Source organism: Myodes glareolus, chromosome 22, assembly GCF_982192425.1.
Source record: "Myodes glareolus chromosome 22, mMyoGla1.1, whole genome shotgun sequence".
NCBI classification, from domain to species: domain Eukaryota; kingdom Metazoa; phylum Chordata; class Mammalia; order Rodentia; family Cricetidae; genus Myodes; species Myodes glareolus.
Genome location: NC_142047.1, coordinates 35,598,767 through 35,618,655, shown reverse-complemented (window position 1 = coordinate 35,618,655; position 19,889 = coordinate 35,598,767). Strand labels below are relative to the sequence as shown.

At 48.8% G+C, this 19,889-nt stretch overlaps 2 protein-coding genes across 2 annotated transcripts in view; one reads left to right on the top strand and one right to left on the bottom strand.

Moving 5' to 3' along the window:
• Positions 1 to 17,385, top strand: part of Pskh1 (protein serine kinase H1) — a 31,934-nt gene extending 14,549 nt beyond the window's left edge. Inside the window, exons 2-3 of the mRNA XM_048437059.3 lie at positions 1,233 to 2,247; positions 15,214 to 17,385. Of these exons, the coding sequence (XP_048293016.1) occupies positions 1,303 to 2,247; positions 15,214 to 15,531 (1,263 nt within the window). The 5' untranslated portion in view covers positions 1,233 to 1,302 and the 3' untranslated portion in view covers positions 15,532 to 17,385. The remainder of the gene's footprint in view (positions 1 to 1,232; positions 2,248 to 15,213) is intronic.
• A 147-nt stretch (positions 17,386 to 17,532) lies between these two features.
• Positions 17,533 to 19,889, bottom strand: Ctrl (chymotrypsin like). The gene is given in 8 exon segments (XM_048437061.3): positions 17,533 to 17,748; positions 17,837 to 17,970; positions 18,048 to 18,177; positions 18,179 to 18,229; positions 18,384 to 18,465; positions 18,907 to 18,986; positions 19,080 to 19,183; positions 19,732 to 19,889. Coding segments are annotated over 8 exon segments (795 nt in total). The 5' UTR covers positions 19,784 to 19,889; the 3' UTR covers positions 17,533 to 17,586.

The following is a 19,889-nucleotide window of genomic DNA, read 5'->3' as shown; positions in this document are numbered from 1 at the left end:
AGGTAGTTTTGCTGTTGTAGGGGTCCACCTCTGTAAGAAGAGAACGGTTAGGAAGCTCTCCATGGAGACCTGGAGATACAACTTTCTGAGTTTTTATGGATGCTGCTGCTGGAGGAGGTCTCCAACACTCTACATCCCTGTTTCAGAAGAGATGAGTCAGAAAGATGAGGAGGGTCAGGAAGACTAAAGAGGAAATAAAGGACCCGGCAGCTGTGCCTGGTGAACTGTCTTGCCCTCTGTTAGGCTTGAAGAACAGCATGAGACTGCGATCCAGAGAAATGTAAGCCAAGGCCATAGAGATCAGCCCTGGTCTTTTTCCTAGACCCTCCCCTGAGATTGCGGTCTGAGTTGTCTTTGTTTTGTTTTGAGACAGGGTCTCTGTAACCCTACTCTGTCTCAGAAGTCACTGTGTAACAGCCTGGTATGCCTCAACCTCCTAAAATTTGAAATCACAAGTGTGAGTTGCTACTATGCCTGGCTTCTGTACTCTGTCTGATGTCTCTTTATTTTCATTTTATTTAAAATTTTTATGTGTGTGGGTGTTTTGTCTATATGTATGTCTATGTACCATGTGTGTGCCTGGTGCCACTAGAGGCTAGAAGAAGACATCAGATCTCCTGGAACTGGGGTTACAAACAATTGTGAGTATGTTCTCAGTATGAGTGCTGAGAATTGAACTTGGATCCTCTGGAAAAGCAACCAGTGTTCTTTTTTGTTTTTTTGTTTTTTGTTTTTTTTGTGACAGGGTTTCTTTATAACTTTGGAGCTGTCCTGGAACTCACTTGGTAGACCAGGCTGGCTTCGTACTCACAGAGATCTGTCTGTCTCTGCCTCCCAAGTGCTGGGATTAAAGGTGTGTGCTACCACCACAACCAGTGTTCTTAAACTGCTGAGCCATCTTTCCATTCCCTATTCTTAACTTCTTCAGATGTCAACCACACCCTTTGCAGGGTGTTGTGTCAGTCAATTGTATCAGTTTGTTTAGAGACAGAGTCTCGTTCTGTAAAGTTGGATGGCCCAGAAAAATTGCTTTGTAGACCAGACTGGCCTTAAACTTGCATTGTATTCCTACTTCTGCCTCCAGAATCTAGAATTACAGATATGCACCACCATATCTGACTTCATTCTTAACTAGACTACATTTATCAAGGCGACAGGAAGAGGGAGAATGACTGTTGTCCTTCAGGGGTATCCCTGACTATACTGACTAACCCTCTCTTCTGTTTGCATAGGTGTAGACGGGGCACTGCCTACAGAGCAGGTCCTGCCAGCCTCGCTGGGGAGGATGCCCCCGTGTCCGTGATGGGCTGTGGGACAAGCAAGGTCCTTCCTGAGCCACCCAAGGATGTCCAGCTGGATCTGGTCAAGAAAGTGGAGCCCTTTAGTGGCACTAAGACTGATGTGTACAAGCACTTCATCACAGAGGTAGACAGTGTTGGCCCACTGAAAGCTGCCAGTCAGTATGCACCTCCATGCCCTGGTGTTCCCACTACTGGCCACACAGAACCTCCTTCAGAACCACCACGCAGGGTCAAGGTGGCGAAGTACAGGGCCAAGTTTGACCCACGTGTGACAGCTAAGTATGACATCAAGGCCCTGATTGGCCGAGGCAGCTTTAGCCGAGTGGTACGAGTGGAGCACCGGGCAACCCGACAGCCATATGCTATCAAGATGATCGAGACCAAGTACCGAGAAGGACGGGAGGTGTGTGAGTCCGAGCTGCGAGTGCTGCGCCGGGTGCGCCATGCCAACATCATTCAGCTGGTGGAAGTGTTTGAGACACAGGAGCGTGTATACATGGTGATGGAACTGGCCACTGGTGGTGAACTCTTTGACCGGATTATTGCCAAAGGTTCTTTCACTGAGCGGGATGCCACAAGAGTGCTGCAAATGGTACTGGATGGTGTCCGATATCTGCATGCCCTGGGCATCACACACCGAGACCTCAAGCCTGAGAATCTCCTCTACTACCACCCAGGCACTGACTCCAAAATCATTATCACTGACTTTGGTTTGGCCAGTGCCCGAAAGAAAGGTGATGATTGCCTGATGAAGACCACCTGTGGCACACCTGAATACATTGCTCCTGAGGTCCTGGTTCGAAAACCCTACACCAATTCTGTGGATATGTGGGCACTGGGTGTCATTGCCTACATCCTGCTCAGTGGTACCATGCCCTTTGAGGATGACAACCGCACCCGGCTTTACCGGCAGATCCTCAGGGGCAAATACAGTTATTTGGGGGAGGTGAGTTTGTCTTGCTTCTGTTCCAGGAGTGTTAGAGAGGCCCCCCTGGGACGGTATTAACTCCTGGTCAGAGGGATCTGCTTTGAGGGTAGATCATGGGGACCAGGCAGACAGTGTAGAAACGACGAAGACTAGCAAAGTGCCTTCGTTTGGTTTCTCCTAAATGTAAGTCTTGAGATGAGGACCTGGGAGCAGAAAGCTTATGTGGGAGGTGGTTCAGTAAAGACAGGAGAAAGTGATGCAGGAAAGAAGTAAATGTAGGGGCTGGAGAGATGGCTCAGCAGTTAAGAGCCCTGGCTGCTCTTCCAGAGGTCCTGAGTTCAATTCCCAGCAACCACATGGTGGCTCACAACCATCTGTAATGAGATCTGGCGCCCTCCTCTGTCGTGCGGGAATATGTGGAGGCAGAATGTTGTATCCATAATAAATAAATAAATCTTTAAAAAAAAAAAAAAGAAGAAGTAAATGTAGCTGGGCGGTGGTGGCGCACGCCTTTAATCCCAGCACTCGGGAGGCAGACACAGGCAAATCTCTGTGAGTTTGAGGCCAGCCTGGTCTACAAGAGCTAGTTCCAAGACAGGAACCAAAAGCTATGGAGAAACCCTGTCTAGGAAAAAAAGAAAAGAAAAGAAAAGTAGAGAGGCAAAAAGATGCAGGCCCTGGCAGTGGGAAGCTATGACTGGCCGTAGTAGCTACAGGTGAGCTCAGAGGTGAATGTAGGTAGGGTCTCTCCAGTGTCTGTTCCACTGGGTACCACATAAGCTAGAATGAATATGCCCCTTTCTCAGGAACGTCATGTTTCATCTCTATTTCTTATCTGCATTCAATTTCTTATCTCTGTTCAGTTTTGCCAGACAACGAGGACCCTGTGTATGCTCATCTTTTGAATTAGGATGTTAGAAGTTAGTTTACTTTTGTTTTGAGACAGAGTGTCATATAACGTCACACTCAATATATAACCAAGGCTGGCCTTAAACATTTAATCCTCCTGCCTCTATTTCTTAAATGCTAGGATTACAAGCTTGCACCACCATACCTAGCTTTAGCTCACATATTTAAATAGTAAGTTGTATGTCAACAAATGCAAGCCTGTGTTCCAAATTCAAATAGCAACCCATCCAGTTTGTGTATCCAGGTCCATGGATACTTCTGATACTTGCAAAAAAAAAATGTCAGTTTTTAGTATTGCTGACTGCTAAAGGAAGGTGCAAAGAGAGTCATTGCTGGTTGTCCTTCAGAAGGATTCTGACGGGGTAGGAGATGAGGCTGACTGCCGTAAACTGCGAGCTGGAGAATACCTGTGTGCTTGTGGAAGAGTGTCCATGCTTGTGAGAAACATGAGCTGAGTTATGCAGGACTATAGGACTCTGCCAAGATAGTGAGGGCCCCTCCCACAAAGTACAGAGTGCTCCCCTCAGGGCTGGGGCTACCAGGGTACTAATTGTCTGTGCCTCTTTTTGTTGTTATTTTATTTTGATTTGTGTTTTACTTTTTATTGCTTTACTTATTATTGTATGTGTGTGCATAATGTGGGTGTGTGGACATGTGCATGCCATAGCATGTATGTAGAGGTCAGAGAACAACTTTGTGAGTAGGTTGTGTCTTTACACTTTCATGTAGATTCTAGGAATCAAACTCAGACTATACTTTACCTACCAAGCACATTTCAGTGCCCCTTTGCTTTGTTTGTTTTTGAGGGGGAGTGTCAGGTAGCCTAGACTGACCTGAAGTTCTGTGTAGCCAAGGATGGCCTTGAACTGCTATTCTCCTGCCTCTACCTCCCAAACTCTCGGATTACAGGTGTGCCTCACCACTGTCAGATGCCATTTCTGCCTTTTTTGTCACCTGCAGAGAAGGGAAGGAGCTCTGGGAGCAACTGTTTTCTGTGACTTAGTTCCTCCCAGGGCTTTGGTTCCAGCCCTCTCATCCCTATCACCTGGCTCAGAACAGTGTTCCTTGTAAGAGTCACCCAAGGGCCTAGATCACTTTGTTTCAGGGCTTGAGATTCCATGCTCTGTCAGCCTCCCTGTTAGTTTGCAGATGAGGTTGTGGGGTTAGTTAAGGATGTCCCTTTTTCAGGGATGGAACTGCTCTTCTCTAGGAGGGTTCCCAGGTCATACGTTTCAAAGATGGCAATGATTTAAGGATAAAAGCCTTCCTCTTCAGTGCAACTCTGTGACAGGCACTGAGGAGGGTTTCCGTTTGCACCATTTATGAGAGAGATGATAACTGTTACACTGACACCTGTGTTTGGTCTCTGGAGTACAGGGGTTGCTAGAGAACACCTGATAGTTTCCACAGAGTGAGCAGCACCATGGAAGGCACATGCCTGGTCTCCTGTCCTTTGTGGATTTTAAGTGAATGGGGTATGTGATTGAAAACTTGATTCTCACGTATTTGTGCTGGGCTAGTACTAAACAGCATAAGATGTCACAGGTCAGCCAGCACATCCCGTAGAGGCACTCAGAACGTTCTGTAGTTTTGGTAGGAGGCTCAGGGACTACTTTAGTTTATAACCGAAACTGATGCTTTAAATAGGATATAAATGTTTGAGTCGTGAGGAGGTGGTGCATGCCTTTAATCCCAGCACTCGGGAGGCAGAGGCAGGTGGATCTCTGAGTTTGAGGCCAGCCTGGTCTACAAGGGCTAGTTCCAGGACAGGCTCCAAAAGCTACAGAGAAACCCTATCTCAAAAAACAAAAACAAAAAAAAGAATATGAATGTTTGAAAGTTGAAAGGCTGCTTCTATTCTGAGCTTTGTATGGTGCCAAGCTGTTGAGGGTCCCTCCAGATGACAGGGCAGCATGGATCTTAACTAAAGGAGGGAGGGAGGGAGGGAGGGAGAGAGAGAGAGAGAGAGAGAGAGAGAGAGAGAGAGAGAGAGAGAGAGAGAGAGAGAGAGATTATCTGTTTCTCAAGTGGAAAGACTTAAAAAATCTGTAGGGACTCCTAAGAATTTCTGATTCTGGCAATTGTTGATCAAGCAGTTTATTTAATTGGCATGTGCACAGTGTCACTAACTAGTTATTGATTATCTATCTGAGCATGAGGGAATAACAAAAGAGTGGAGTAGGGGATGTACTTGCTTCTACTGAAATTCAAAGACTAGATAGAACCAGAGATTCTGTGCTCTGCGCTGGGAAAGGTCCAAATGCAGCTGCTGGTAGGCAAGTTGAAGCAGAGACCTTGCTAGTGGTGTGCTAGAGACTCCTGGCCAGGGCTGCCTGTAGGCACAGACAGAAGGGTTCACAGAACACCAGGAGTGAATGTGCTCTTTACTTAGGGCAAACACAGGGCATTGTAAGAAGAGGAAATGCATGCAGATAGTTAATATTGCAAAAAGAAGTCTTAAGTTTACCTATTTGGAGGTGCTGGAGTCAAGAAGTTTGAAAGTGAGGGAACATTCTGTTAAGGGGCAAAGAAGACCTGTATAAGGGTGAGAGAAGACTGAAGACACAAAGCCACCCAAAGGTGAACTGCCTCTAACAGGAGGCCTCAGGAGGCTGGAGGAACTGTCTTAAAGGAGAGAGCACAGGATGTGAGTCATCTAGATTCACACTGAAGTATAGTGGGGGTCTCTCACTCAGCTGCCGTGTTTCACTTGACAAGTGTGACACTCCTTGGCCTGATGTCATTGCTTTTGTCAAGGGTTCTATTCCTAGAGGCAGGATGTATGAAGAGGCTCTTGGAGGCTGACGGCAGAGTGATGGTGCCATCAGCAGTTCTGCTGGCTTTCGAATTTAGAAGCCTGAATTTTCATCCTCCTCCACTTGGGCATTCTGAGCCGTGGGTGAGCCCGGGTGACTACACCAGGAGCATAAGTGCCTCTGAGCAGGTGACAGAGTTGGTGGGAGAAGAAACCCACCCTGCTTCTGCCTGGGAAATATGGGGTAGTGGGAGGTGGACCCTGGGCTAGCCATCCTTCTTCTTGGAGCCAAGGGTTCTTGAGGGCAGTGAGCTGGACTAACACCATTTAGTTCTGATCACCTGTAATAAGATGGGTTCCCAGAGTCAACTCTTCCCTGACCTGCTCCTCACCTCATTCTTCCTCACTTCTTTTTCTCATAGCGCTTGCACTCAGGGTTATATGATGTTCCAAAATCTATAACTGCCATTTCAAGAAGATACAAATAAGGGACACTGGGACTTGCCTCAGGTCCAGCACTTGGACAACATGGCATGGCAGGATGAATGAAGACATGAATCTTTTTCTCTCTGTGTAACAGCCCTGACTGTCCTGGAACTTGCTTTGTAGACTAGGCTGGCCTCAAACTCACAGAGATACACTTGTCTCTGCCTCCCAAGAGCTGGGATTATAAGTGTGCGCCACCACCACTCAGCATGATGCAGTTTTCTATTCCAAGTTGAACTGGACCACATTGGGCAGGACTTCAGTTTTCACCATTTGTATGCCCTAGACAGACAAACTAGATTGCTGATACCCTCAGACAGGCTTTCCCTAATACCTAGCAACATGTGCCTCTGAAAGGTGGCGTCGTTTGGGCCACTGGGTGTGGGTAGTGGATTCTCACACTGGAGGGAGACCTATCCTCGTTTGGAATCCCTTTTTAGAAAGATAAGGGCTATTATGTGATGGGGCAGAAGACAGGCTCTGAGGGAAGAAGGCAGAGCCCCATCATGTGCTACCTCTTGGGCTGCAGGCTCCAGAGTCTAATCCTTTAGGCATTTTTCCGTTGCTGCTGCCCTGGTTACACACTCCCCAGAGAGCAGTACCTTGCCTGTAGTGATGGAAGCAGCTGCCATTCCTTACACTGCTGCGTTTAGCCCTTCCTACAGAAAGGCCTTGCTTCAGACACTTCAGCAACTTGTCAGCCTTAGCTAGAGCTGCCTTTCATCTCTGCCCTTTCCACTTGCAGCCCTCAGAGGCCCTCCAGCAAAAGGAAACAACATGGCTGTGCTCAAAGTCATTCCCTGTGGTCCCCTCCCTCTCCTTTTCACCGCCTGACTTCACCTGGATAGCACCTCTTTGTCATGGGCTCTCTAGTTCTGGGGGCTAGCTGCCTGGCTGTCACCTCCCCCACATTCTGACTTCAGAGTCACTCCCTCTGCCTCAGCTAAGATAGGTGCTAACTCTCTATTGGGTGGGTGGTTATGGTGATCTGGTCCACCTGTCCCCTACTGGCCATACCTCTGCACACCCTCCTTCCCCACTTAGTCTCTCATCTCACAGAGCCACTCTTTCTGCCTAGAGTGCCTTGTTTTCTCTTTCCTAGTAAATGTGTGCTACCCCATATTGGGCTCCGGGCCAATGCTGTCTGACTCACTTGCAGAAAGCTGAGTTACCTTCATCTCTTCGCTCATCCTGCCATTCAGTCTTGCCCGAGTACTTGTCCTGAACTAAATCCTGCTGTGCCTAGGGTTCTAGGGACACAGACCTCCGAAGACAGAGACCACAACATCTGTGAGAGAGATTCTAACAGCCACTGAGGCTCAATACCACCTCAGAGTTAAAGTGGGTATGTATCTCAGTTGGTAGAGTGCTTCCCCAGCTCAGGTTTGATCCTGAGCATTACATGTTCTCAGAATTGGTGGTGTACACCTCGGGAGGTGGAAGCAGGAGGATCAGAAGTTCAAGGTCATCCTTAGCTACACAATGAGTTTGTCCCAGCTTGGAATACATCTAAAATTTTGTTTTATATGAAAAGAAGTCGTTTGTTTAAGAAACAAGGGGAAAAAAGCTAGCTCAGGCTCTGGACACTACTTGGCTTCGGCAGAATCCTTGAATGGAAACAAAAGAGATCATTTTTAGCACTCATCTAGATGGAGAACCCTCCAGGGTTGCTCCCGGACATTGTTAAAATAGACATTGCTAGATAGGCTGGCACAGGTTGTCGTTCTTCTAGGCACTTAGTTATACCCTGTTCTGTCTCCATCCCCTTTCCTGTCCGCTTTCGCTTCATAAGCTTTTAGAAGGGACAAGATTGCATTCTGTTCTCGTTCTCTCTCCTTTCTCCCTCACTCTCCTTTTTCCTTCTCTTTCTCTTCCTCTCTGTTTTGGTGCTCAGAGTTGATCTGAGCCTTGTACAGCGATAAGCAAGCACTCTTACTGAGCAACGCGCTTACCTTCTCTGTCTATTTAATTAAATTAAAATTTTGTTTTGATTTGTTTTGTTTTTTCAAGATAGGGTTTCTCTGAATAACCTTGGCTGTCCTAGAACTCACTCTGTAGACCAGGCTGGCCTCAAACTTAGAGATCCTTTTCCCTAGCCTCCCAAGAGCTGGGATTAAAGGTGTGCACCACCACCTAGCTAATTAAATTTAATTTTTAGAAATAATTTTTTTTTTTGAAAAAAAAAAAGCCCAGGTGGATCTCTGTGAATTCAAGGCCAGCCTAGTCTACAGAGTGAGCTCCGGGACAGCCAGGGCTATGCAGAGAAACACTGTCTTGAAAAACAACAACAAAAACCCAAAATACCCTTGTTCTCATCTTTTTTGTTTGTTTTTGTTGTTGTTATTTTTTGTTGTTTCCTTTTTTTGTTTCTTGGCCTTTTGACTAAGACAGTGGTTCTTAACCCTCCTAATGTTGTGAGCCTTTAATACAGTTCCTCATGTGGTGACCCCCCAACCATAAAATTTCATTGCTACTTCATAATTCTAATTTTGCTGCTGTTATGAATCTGATGTGCAACCCCAGAGGGATTGAAACCCACAGGTTGAGAATTGCTGGGCTAAGATCAAATGCAAATTTCAGGGTTAGATATGATCTCCTTGTCTAGTATGCTTGAAGCACCACAAAAACTAAACAAACACCAGGTGGTGGTGGCAGGGGTCTTAATCCCAGCACTCAGGAGGTAGAGGCAGAACTCTGAGTTCAAGGCCCTTCTGATTTACAAGAGTTAGTTCCAGGACAGGCTCCAAAGCTACAGAGACCCTGCCTGGGGGGTGGGGAGTGGAGCTATGTATCAAAACAAAAACAAAAGCAAAGCCCAGCAAGGCATGATGGTATACCCTTAGAATCCCAACACCCAGAAGGCTGAGGCTGACCTGAGACCTTGTCTCTACAAATTCCTTAAAATTTCTGTTATTTCTTTCTTTAAACTGTCCTTCTACATCCTCTTCTCCTTCCCTAGCCACCATGGACCTCAGTGGGAGGGAGCCGATGTTGCCATCTTCATCAGAGGGTTTGCTGGCTCTACCAGTGTCCAAACTTGCTACATTTTTCAAAAAACATAACCTTGGAGGCCGATTCTGAGTGTGTTGTCCTTATTGTTATAATGAGAGTTCTGCTCTCCTAAGTAAACCCAAAGCTCTATTTCCAAGAATTTCTTCTGTGCCCTTTTCTTGGCTTTGATTCAGGCCCACGTAAGTACAGAAAGGAGGCCTTTGAGGGTGGGAATACTGGGTCTGAAAATATAAAAATACATCTTGAGATAAAGCTGAAGGAAGAACTGAGTCATGGTAGCAAGCCCAACTTTGTTCCTTCCTCCCCCGACTGCTGTGCAGTAGGACTACCTTCTCATCCCAAACTCATGGGCTGTATGATGAGCCCCAGGGGTCAGGAGGTTGGCTGGAATAGCACATCCTGTGACCTCGCATGCAGCCAAGGAGTGAGAGATGGGAAGCCATTTCTTAAAATCTAGAAGAGAGTTAGAATTATGTTGTGTTCAGTCTTTCTGTGTTGAAAATAGTTAGGCTGTGAGTTCTCTTAGGTCATACAAAGAAATGGAATTGGCCACTGGGCTTGTAGCCTGACACTTTAACCTATCACCCTGATGCCATCCAGAAAAGACCTGGGCCATTTGTCCTTTTGTAATCTCACTTGAAAGTGGTCAGCCTTAGCTGGGCAGTGGTGGCGCATGCCTTTAACCCCAGCACGCGGAAGGCAGAGGCAGGCAGATCGGTGAGTTCGAGGCCAGCCTGGTCTACAAGAGCTAGTTCCAGGACAGCTAGGACTGTTACACAGGGAAACCCTGTCTCCAAAAACAAAAACAAAAGTAGTCAGCCTTCTACCAGGGGAAGTCTGGGGCAGCAGGTGAGCAGGGTTTGCTGCTAGGAGGAAGCAGCTTTCTCATCCCTATGCAGCCTCGGTTGGACAGCTGCCTCCAACCTCCTTTTCTTAGCTTTCAGGCTCAAAGTGAGACTATGTCGTAGCCTTGGGAAATGTTCTCGCCATACCTTCCCACTCAAGTAGAAGGGGCAGAGAGAAAAGGGAGACACGCTCTGAGCTGGAACACAATGCCTTTGTGTATTGGTGCCTCTCCCTCTAGGAGAGAGTTGGAGTCCACAGAGGAATGGCTTTGCCCAGGAGAAAAGTAGGGGATAACGACGGGAAATTGGTGAGGGGGTGCTGAGGGAGCGGTCCCTCCCACTCACTGTAGATGTCTCCTCTGCTGTTAGAACCTCAAGAGTAGGTACTTTAACTGCAAGGGAACAGGTCTTTCGGAGTTTGTGTACTGGGAAAAAGGCAGCCAGCTTGATGGTCAGACTTGGAGTGCCAGTGATTACCCTCCTCCCACAGCCTCAGCCCAAGGCCCAGCCCACACATGCAGGGTCCAGAGACTTATGGAGAGTATGGGCTAGAAGCATATACTGAAGCTGTCTTCTGATCTCCTCATTGTCTGCAGGCAGAACTAACTGACCTCTTCCTTCTAGTCCTCACCCCTCCTGGGTTTCATATGGTCCAGATGCAGGTAGAGACCAATGGGAGACTAACCAGCTGCTATTGGGACCTGTCCCATCTGTCAGTCACCTGAGGCCCATGAATGTCCCTATCTGACCACAAGGATATATATACTGAGGTCAGAGTTGTGTCCTTTAGCCAGAAAAAGCAGTTGGAACTTTGGAAACTGAAGGGCGTGGTTGTTTAATCGTTTTCTTTTTCTCATGTCCAGAATGCCTCCTGACCAGTCAGTCATAGCCTGACAGACATACTTAGGGTTCAGAGAAGCAGGTGGGATGGGCTTTAGGCAATGGCCGCTTTCTTGGGAGGTGCTGGAATGAGCTTAAGTCCAGAAGTGGGACTGTGGAGGACACAGGAGGCCTTGCGTTTCTGAGTAATGTGGGAGGTCGAGGTAAGAGGTCACTCAACTGGAGGTCACTCCAAGCCCCTGCCTCACTGTCTGCAAGCTGGATGAGGGCCACTTCCCTGTGTTCAGCCTGTTTGACTTCCTACTGTAGTTTCTTCCAACACACAAAGATTAGACGGAGAAACGTTGGTTAGTGTGACCTGAGTCACATTGGCTTGGAGACCAGCATAGCTGCTCCCAGCTCCTCATAGATGGGGAGTGTTGGGGGCCTTCCAGAGAGCTGGGCTGGCCGCAGACAAATGAGTCCATTGGCATTCTGTACCCAGTGGCACGAACACAATGATTGATGAGGCGAGAGTCTGGGGAGTAGGAAGCGTGGATCAATCTGGCTCGCTTTGTCACTAACAGGCTGAGCGCTTGGCAGGCAGCAGGGGTTAATGCCTGGTGTGTGCGTGTGCTACTCTGGAGATAGAGCTGTTTAAGCTCACTGTGCAGGTCTGCTGAGAGGCCCTCCTAAGACAGTAGCAGACTGGTTGCAAGCCGCAGGCGTCCATGCTTTAACTGTGTGAGGATCTGAAGGGAGAAAGCCTCCAGTTCATCCTTGTTTAGGCTTCTAGCTTGTGAATCCAGCTGTACCACTGTTCCACCTTCTGCACAGAGCGGCTACTCTTATTTGGAGGAGTGTGTTTGTGAGGTCTCGGGAGGCCTCAGTTGGCTTCAAATTGTCTATAAAGTATAGGGTGGCTTTGAACTCCTTATCCTCCTGCCTCCACCCGCTAAGTACTAGGATCTTTTTATTATTATTATTACTATTACTACTACTATTTTTTCTCAAGGCAGGGTTTCTCTGTGTCGCTCTGCCTCTCCTGGAACTCACTCTGTAGACCAGGCTGCCCTCAAACTCAGATCCATCTGCTTCTGCTTCCTGAGTGCCAGGATTAAAGGTGTGTACCACCACTGCCTGGCTAAGTGCTGGGATCTAATGTGTGTACCAAAATCCCTGGCTTAGGAGTTTCTCCTGTTCAGAATTGAGTAAGGGACAGACTCAGAATCATTCAGCTCTGTTCAGAGTACCCTGGGCCACCTTGGAGTTGTTCTTCCAGCAAGCCAGGCTGGGCTGCAGTAGCTTTCCCAGTTCCCAGAGAAGCCCAGCAGGGCAGCACATGCAGGTACTCTGATCTGATCTGTTCAGCTCTGGGCTTTCCATATTCATCACGTGTTCTAATAGACCTGCTGCATCCATCTCGTGATAGGCAGAGGCTTGTACTCAGGTGGCAACAGCAATTCATGGAACTTTCTTTAAAGGAAAAAAAAAAACTATGTGAATGGGTGTCTTTCTCTCTTAGCGTTTTTCTCTCTCTTTCTTTCTTTGAGGGAGGCAGGGTTTGGTTTCTCTGTGTCTCTGTTTGTCCTGGAACTTGCTCCGTAGACCAGGCTAGCCTCGAACTCACAGAGATCCACCTATTTCTGTTTCCTGAGTGCTGAGATTAAAGGCATGCGCCACCACTGCCCAGAAAACTTGGCTTTCTAACAGAGAGGTGAGGACAGTGACTACAAGGAAACTACTTACCTCTTCTTAGGAGTCCAGATGAGTCTTCTCTCTGCATCACTTCTATCTGTCAGTTGGGAAGGGAGCCCTGCTAGGCAATGTGAATCAGCAGGTGTGTGTCTTTGTTAAGTGGCCATGTTCCTACCTGGAATGTGGACTGTTGTAAGGTGTGCCGAGTACCATGGAGAGCATGTTCAGAGGTTCCCCAAGGTAAAGGTGCCATGGAGTAGGACAGACAGCCTTCACATAGCAGTGAAGAGAGCAGTGGTGTCCTGGCATCATAGTAGAGCCCATATAGCAGAACAGGGAATTACCTGGCGGCCTACCCTTGAAGGAGCATCAGAACACTTTCTAGAAGCTCTCTTGGGAAGTTCAGGGGCCCAGAGGCTGGGTTCCATGGCCTGAAGCAGCTTTCCCAGAGGGTACCCATTAGACAGCATGTGATGACTCAACCACCTGAACCTACTCAGTGCCTCCTGTGTGAGCTGCACCGAGCACTAAGGCTCAGTACATCGAACGGTAATAATCAACTTGGAACTCAGAGACTGGAATAATTGTAAGCACTGGAGGCTAGGAGAGCACTGAAGGAAATGTCCTTTCCCCTAAGAATTTAACTTCATCCAGGTAAAGACAAGTTAGGGAGGCTGAGAGCCAGCATTGACAGCTGCTTTGCGAATGGCTAAGACAAGGCAACTCTGGTTACCTGTAGCAGACCAGGCTTTTAGGAGAGCTCCGTAAGGACAGAAATGGACTAGAAGGAGGCTGGCACATAATACTTAAGGACTTGTTTGTTTCTTTGTTTGAGAGAGGCTTTCACTATGTAGGCTATATTGGCCTAGAGCTCACAGGTGTCTGCCATCCTCTGTCTCCCAAATGCTGAGATTAAAGGCAGGTACCATTACACCTGGTTAATGTCAGGGGCTTTTGTGGCTCAAAGAAGTTATACAAAACTTGTCGCACAATTAATAAAAACCCAAAGACAGGAATTGGGGCTCGGCCTGAAGGTCAGGAAAGCAGAACAGCCAGCCGCCGACTCTTACCCTCTACCTCAGTTCGTAATGGTGATCCTGCCTCCAGGAATCTCAGGATGAGACTGTATGTGAGAGCTGTTTCCTCCTGTCTTATGTTCCTCTCTAGTGCTGGGATTAAAGGCATGCACCACAACCTCCTGGTTTCTGTGACAAACTAATGTGGCTACTGGGATTAAAGGTGTGTGTTACACTGGGTGGTGGTGGGCACATCTTTAATCCCAGCACTTGGGAAGCAGAGGGAAAAAAGGTGTGTGTCCCCACTGCCTGGTCTGTCAGGCTGACCAGTGCAGTTGTTTTACTCTCTGAACTTCAGGGAAGCAGTATTTATTAAGATAACAAATGAAATATCACTACACAAACTCGACAGAGTCTCTGAGAAGGGTAATCATTTTTATCTGGCTCCAGAAGTCCCTACCCTGTCACCAAACAGAAATATAAATGCACTAAATAGTTTTTTCCTCCTGGAGCCTGAATGCTGATGGGGAGCTCCTCGGAAGTTAGAAGGTGAGACCCTCTCAGTAAGGACTGTAAAATTTCCCTCTACTCAATATGGTCCAGACAGATGGTTGGTGGGGTTTAGCCATGGTGAGAAAATGTGGATCAGTTTCTACAAAAATCTAGAGTTGGAGAGATGGCCCAGCAGTTAAGAGTTGTCCTTGCAAAGGACCCGCAGAGGGCTCACAGCTGTCTGAAACTCCAGTCCGTCTGTCTTCCGTGGGTACTTGCATGTGTGTAGTGGGTATATATACACTCAGGTACACAGGTATAAAAATTAAATTAAAGAAAAAAGTCTTTAATTCCAGCACTCAGGGAGGCAGAGGCAAGCAGATTTCTGTGAGTTCGAAGCCAGCCTGATCTACAGAGTAAGTTTTAGGACAGCCAGAGCTACACAGAGAAACAAAAAACAAAACAAACAAACAAAAATCTTGCAGCCAGATGTGGTGGTACATGCCTTTACTATCACAACTCAGGAAGAAGAGACAGGTGGATCCCTGTGACTTACAGACTTACAGACAAGCCTGGTCTACATTTTTAGTTCCAGGACAGCCAGAGCTATACAGAGAGACACTGTTTAAAAAATAAAAAATAAAAAAAAAAAGTCCCTTGGGTGGGTTAGGGGTCTTGGCATGGTCCACCCCCTTTAGTTAGGCTTTGGGTGCAGAGCACTTAAATTGTTTCCCAGGATAGATGATGGATCCTTTTCCTCCTTGTCAGACTCATGAGCAAACAGCGCCTGCTCAGTAACCTATGTCAGGTTACTTGAGGGGAAGGCCAGAGGAGAGGTGCTGCGTCTCTAGACTGCACAGATGCTGGGTGGATCCTAGTGCTGTGGAGGTATCATTCAGATGGGAGGGCAGCATCGAGTCCTCTCACACTAATGCTTGTCCTTGGCTTCTAGCCCTGGCCTAGTGTATCTAACCTGGCCAAGGACTTCATTGACCGCCTGCTGACAGTGGACCCTGGAGCACGGATGACTGCACTGCAGGCCCTGAGACACCCATGGGTAGTAAGCATGGCAGCCTCTTCGTCCATGAAGAATCTGCATCGATCCATCTCCCAGAATCTCCTCAAGCGTGCTTCTTCTCGTTGCCAGAGCACCAAATCTTCCCAGTCCACACGTTCCAGCCGCTCCACGCGCTCCAACAAGTCCCGCCGTGTTCGGGAGCGTGAACTGCGGGAGCTCAACCTGCGCTATCAGCAGCAGTATAATGGCTGAGCCACCAGCTGTGACATGGACACACTGTTGTCTCCTCCTGAACACTCTCTGCTTTGTCACCTGGGCCCAATGTCTTCTCTGTACCCAGGCATCATGACCAGCAGTATATAGCTGGGCACGTCTGGGCCTAGCTCTTCTCTGTGCCTTTAGTAGCCCCTACCTCCTTATGGGCCTGGGCCTGTTATAATGGGATGGTGGCCCAGGACCATCTAACCTGAGAACCTGGTAGGCAGCTGCTGAGCTGGAAGAAAGGACAGGACCCAGTCCTCACAGATCTCCTTAATGTTTGCCTTTTTCTTAGACCAAAGGGGTCTATAGTGTTGGGTAGAAAGGGTCCTATGGCTCAGGACTCTTTGAATCCATTACTTTTATAACCCCCCTTTCTTCCACAAAGCATTGGTCTAGTTCCCATATCCTATGTCATACTAATCCTTAAGAGTATGCTCCAGTGGGAGGTCTAGCTTTTGCCATAGCTAGACTGCAAGTCCCGGGTGCCTCATGGGTGCCTTAGCCCAGTCAGATCCAAGCAACCCCACCATTTTCCCCAGCCAAGAGCAATATTTCTTCATGGTGCCACCAGGACCCCTTCTGGCCCCCAGACTTGCCTCGTGTCTCAGGCTCCTGCCTCTGCAGAGCCCATCATTGTCTCCCTCTCCTGCTTAGATGCCCATGTCATTCCCCAGCTGCCTCCTTCCCCACCTGGAGGGGTTAAATGGAGATCCACTGCTGCTACCTGGGGGATGGATGTGCATGAAGAGTTCTCCTCAGAATTCCATTGTCAACCCTTGTTCCACCCTTTGGTATTGTCCTTTGCTGGTTCCTTTCTAAAGCTGCCATGCCCTCTTTATAGCTTCATGATGGCGCCATCTAGTGTCTGGTCTAGGTATAGGTGGCCGGGGGAGGGGTGGTGACTGGTGCACACCCTTGCCACAGCCCTCCTAAAGGAAGAGGAAAGAAAGGAGTTGCTGAATTGGGGGAGAGTCCTGGGCTGCTCAACTCCCCTTCTGCTCAGCTTCTCCAAACCTCACCCTGGAACTTAGCCATACTGTGTTACCTGCCTCTGAACCCCGGGTGCCTTGGGTGCTGACCGTGCTGTAAGAGCTGGCCTTGCCCTGTCTGCCCTGTGCCCACCTCTTTTCATAGCATTAACTTTCGAGGCTGTCCCCACTGAGTCAAGCTGGAGGGAGCTCCTCTGGGAGGTAGGGTAGGGTTGCAGGGGCTGCTTTCCCAGAGAACTGAGCCGCAGCAGCTCCTATAGCTGGCATGGTCTCCCTACCACCACCACACTAGGCTGGAATCCAAGCTCCCTCCCTCTGTAGCTGCTTTCAGTGGGTAGGAAGGGGCCAGACAGAGCCTAGCTTGAGCCTTAGCTAGACTAAGAGCCTCTGTCGGCAGAAGGGTCTGACTCCCACACAACTCCTCTCAGTAGGCAGTCTTGGGCTAGGCCCTCTTTCTAAGTATGCCACCTCCATTGGGACACCAAACCAAAGAGACCACTGTGTGCCAAGTCAACTGTGCCTTATGTTCTCTCTCCTTATATCCTCTGGATAGGAGGCCCTGGAGGACTGAGCCTCACAGCCTCAGAACCCTCCACCTACCAGTTGCCCCAGAAATTTCTGGGGGTGTGAACCACTGGGGATTTAATTGTCCTTCTTGCCCAAAATAGGCCTGGTTGTGAGGAGAGGGCAGAGGGAGTTTGTGTCTTGGGCCTTTGATAGGTCCACCAGGCGTTCATGCCATGGACCGTGGATGGAGAATGTGCAGTTATTTATTTTGTGTACCCTGTAAGTGTATCTTCTGTATCCAATAAACAGGCTGCCATCCCCAGGGAAGGCTGCCATTTTCTTCTGATTACCATGACTGTGCCATGTGACTAGTGAATTGTTCAAAAAAGAGGAGTAGGGGCCACAGCCTGGGATGACAAAGTCCAGGTCAGGGGTAGAGCCCCCGAGAGCCTCTCCTTTCCACTAAACCAGGATGGAGGACAAGGCTACACAAGAGAACCGAGCCTGGTGTCTTTATTGAATTGGGATGGGGAAAGGATCTGCAGACAGTTTAGTTGTAGGCCATGACCTGGTTGATCCAGGTACTGAACTTGCTCACCCGGGCGTATACGGCTGGGGCTTGCACATTGCAGTTCTCAGTGCCCCAGGAGACAATGCCAATTAGCTTCCAGACATTTTCTTTATGGCAGACAAGGGGGCCTCCTGAGTCACCCTGAAAGGGAAGGAAAGGGGGAAAGTTGGGACGGCAGTTGAGGAAGTCTCCCATGGGACAGAACAGAGGGCAGGGTGCCCGTGCTTACCTGACACGAAGAGACACCCGAGGCACCCGCACAGATCATGGAGTCAGTAACACCCGAACCCCAGTACTGCCGGCACTGGTTCACAGTGACCAGGGGTAGAACTGCTTGCTGCAGACGTGCTGGTGTCACGTTGCCTGTGGGCCAGGAAAGGTGGTCAGGCTGGCCCAGCATGCTTCTTCCAGGCTCCCCTCGCTCTTACCCAGGTTCTTACCCACACCACTGGTGCGGCCCCAGCCAGTGGTGACACACTTGAGGCCTTCGGGCAGTCCCTCATTGGAGGAAGGCAGGCAGACCGGTGAGATTCGTGCTGTGTACTGGGCTGGTGAGGCGAGCTTCAGGAGGGGTCACATCATTGTTCAGAGTGTTGGGGTCCCAGTTAGGGTGGGTGATGGCCTATGGAGCCAGGAGAGAGCCATGGGAAGCTGGAGCATGTGCAAGTACCCAAGGTTGGCGCCGAGGGGTAGGTCGGGGCATGCTGGAGTTTCTGTGTCCAAAGCAAACCGCCTGAAGCCCATTGTCCTTTGTACATGTGCAGCCAGGGACTTACCTTCGAGATGGAGAGCACTTGCACAGGCTCGGCATTGGAAGATCGGTCATATTCTCCCAAAACAACTAAGTGTCGTCCAGCACTGCAAGGATAATGGGAGTGGGTAGCTGCTAGGGGGTTTCAGAGGGGGCATCCAAGGGAAGGAAGTGTTGGGGACCGCAGGCCACCAGACCCTGAATTTCCTGTAAACAATTTGTTGTCCTCTGCTCTGAGCAGCCTGATGGCAGGGGAGTGGTTTCTGATTGGTCTGCAGCTGAAAGATCTTGAGAGCTGGGGTGTGATCAGAGCACTATATAAGCTGCCCCTGAACACAATAAGGGGGCATTTTTGGAGAATCCAAGGATGACCTCTGTCTCTGTGTATTTGTGTGTTTCAATCTCCAGCCCCTTGCCTGGCTCGCGGACTGTCCCGCAGTATGCCTCAGGCATAGTACAGGTGCTACAGGACTGTAGTATGTGAGTAGTACGGACGCTACAAGGAAGAAGAAAGAGATGGACTGGCAGGGCAGATAGATTACACTCACACAACTTCGCAGTGGGCAGCAGTGACTACCCAGTTCTGGCTGATGAGAGAACCACCACAGAAGTGGAAGCCGTTGGTTTCCTAGGGTCAAAAGTCAGATATGTGAAACTATGGGTTTCAGTTACCCATAGGCATAAAGCATACAGGACCCTGACCCACCCCTAGCGTGTGTACCTGTAGAGACACCTGCCAGGGCCAGGAGCCTGGCACTGCATTCTGTCCATTGACAATCCTCTGGCTGTAGCTCAATGCAGGTGTGATGGCAGGAACACCACAGCCTGAACATAGGGCGGTGAGTATCCACATCCCAGCCTACCTCGCCCTCCCTTCTCGCTCAAGACCCCCAAGCTGTGTATTCCAGAGGGATCCGATCATGAGGATTTCTCACTAGCCCTTCTCCTGAGTGCCTTTTAGGCATACACAGCTATCTCGGTTACCCGATCTTACCAGCCTTCAAATCCTGTGCACATCACATCTACCAACCTAGTCCTGATATTCTCCAGGCCACCTTTCTCCCTGATTCCTGGGGTCATCTCCTTGGCCTTCTGTTAGTCCAGACCCGAGCAGTTAAAGTCTGCTTTGCATAGACTATACATATCTTTCATGTTTTCTCAGGTCTGACTTATTTGTGAGACTGGTCCCTCACTCCCAGCCCTGAAAGTTGTTTTGTTTTTGTATTTTTTTCCCTAAGTACATTAGTTTTCCTTTGCTTGTACTGTCCACTTTCCTTCTAGCCGGGCTGACTCCTTCTCTGGTCCCCTAAACAGGAGCTGGAAGCTAAGTTGCCTTAAGCTGATCAGTCAGGATCGGTCCCCAGCCCACTTACCCCAGGAGGAGCCAAGGAGGACCAGGCTAAGGGTTAGGCTGAGCAGTAACATTGTGGAAGATAATGAAGTTGAGAATGGCCTGGCTTTATTTATGGGTATCCTTGTCCTTGGGCAGAAGCCTTGGGCTTGAGACTAGGCCAGCTGTGTGGTCTTAGCA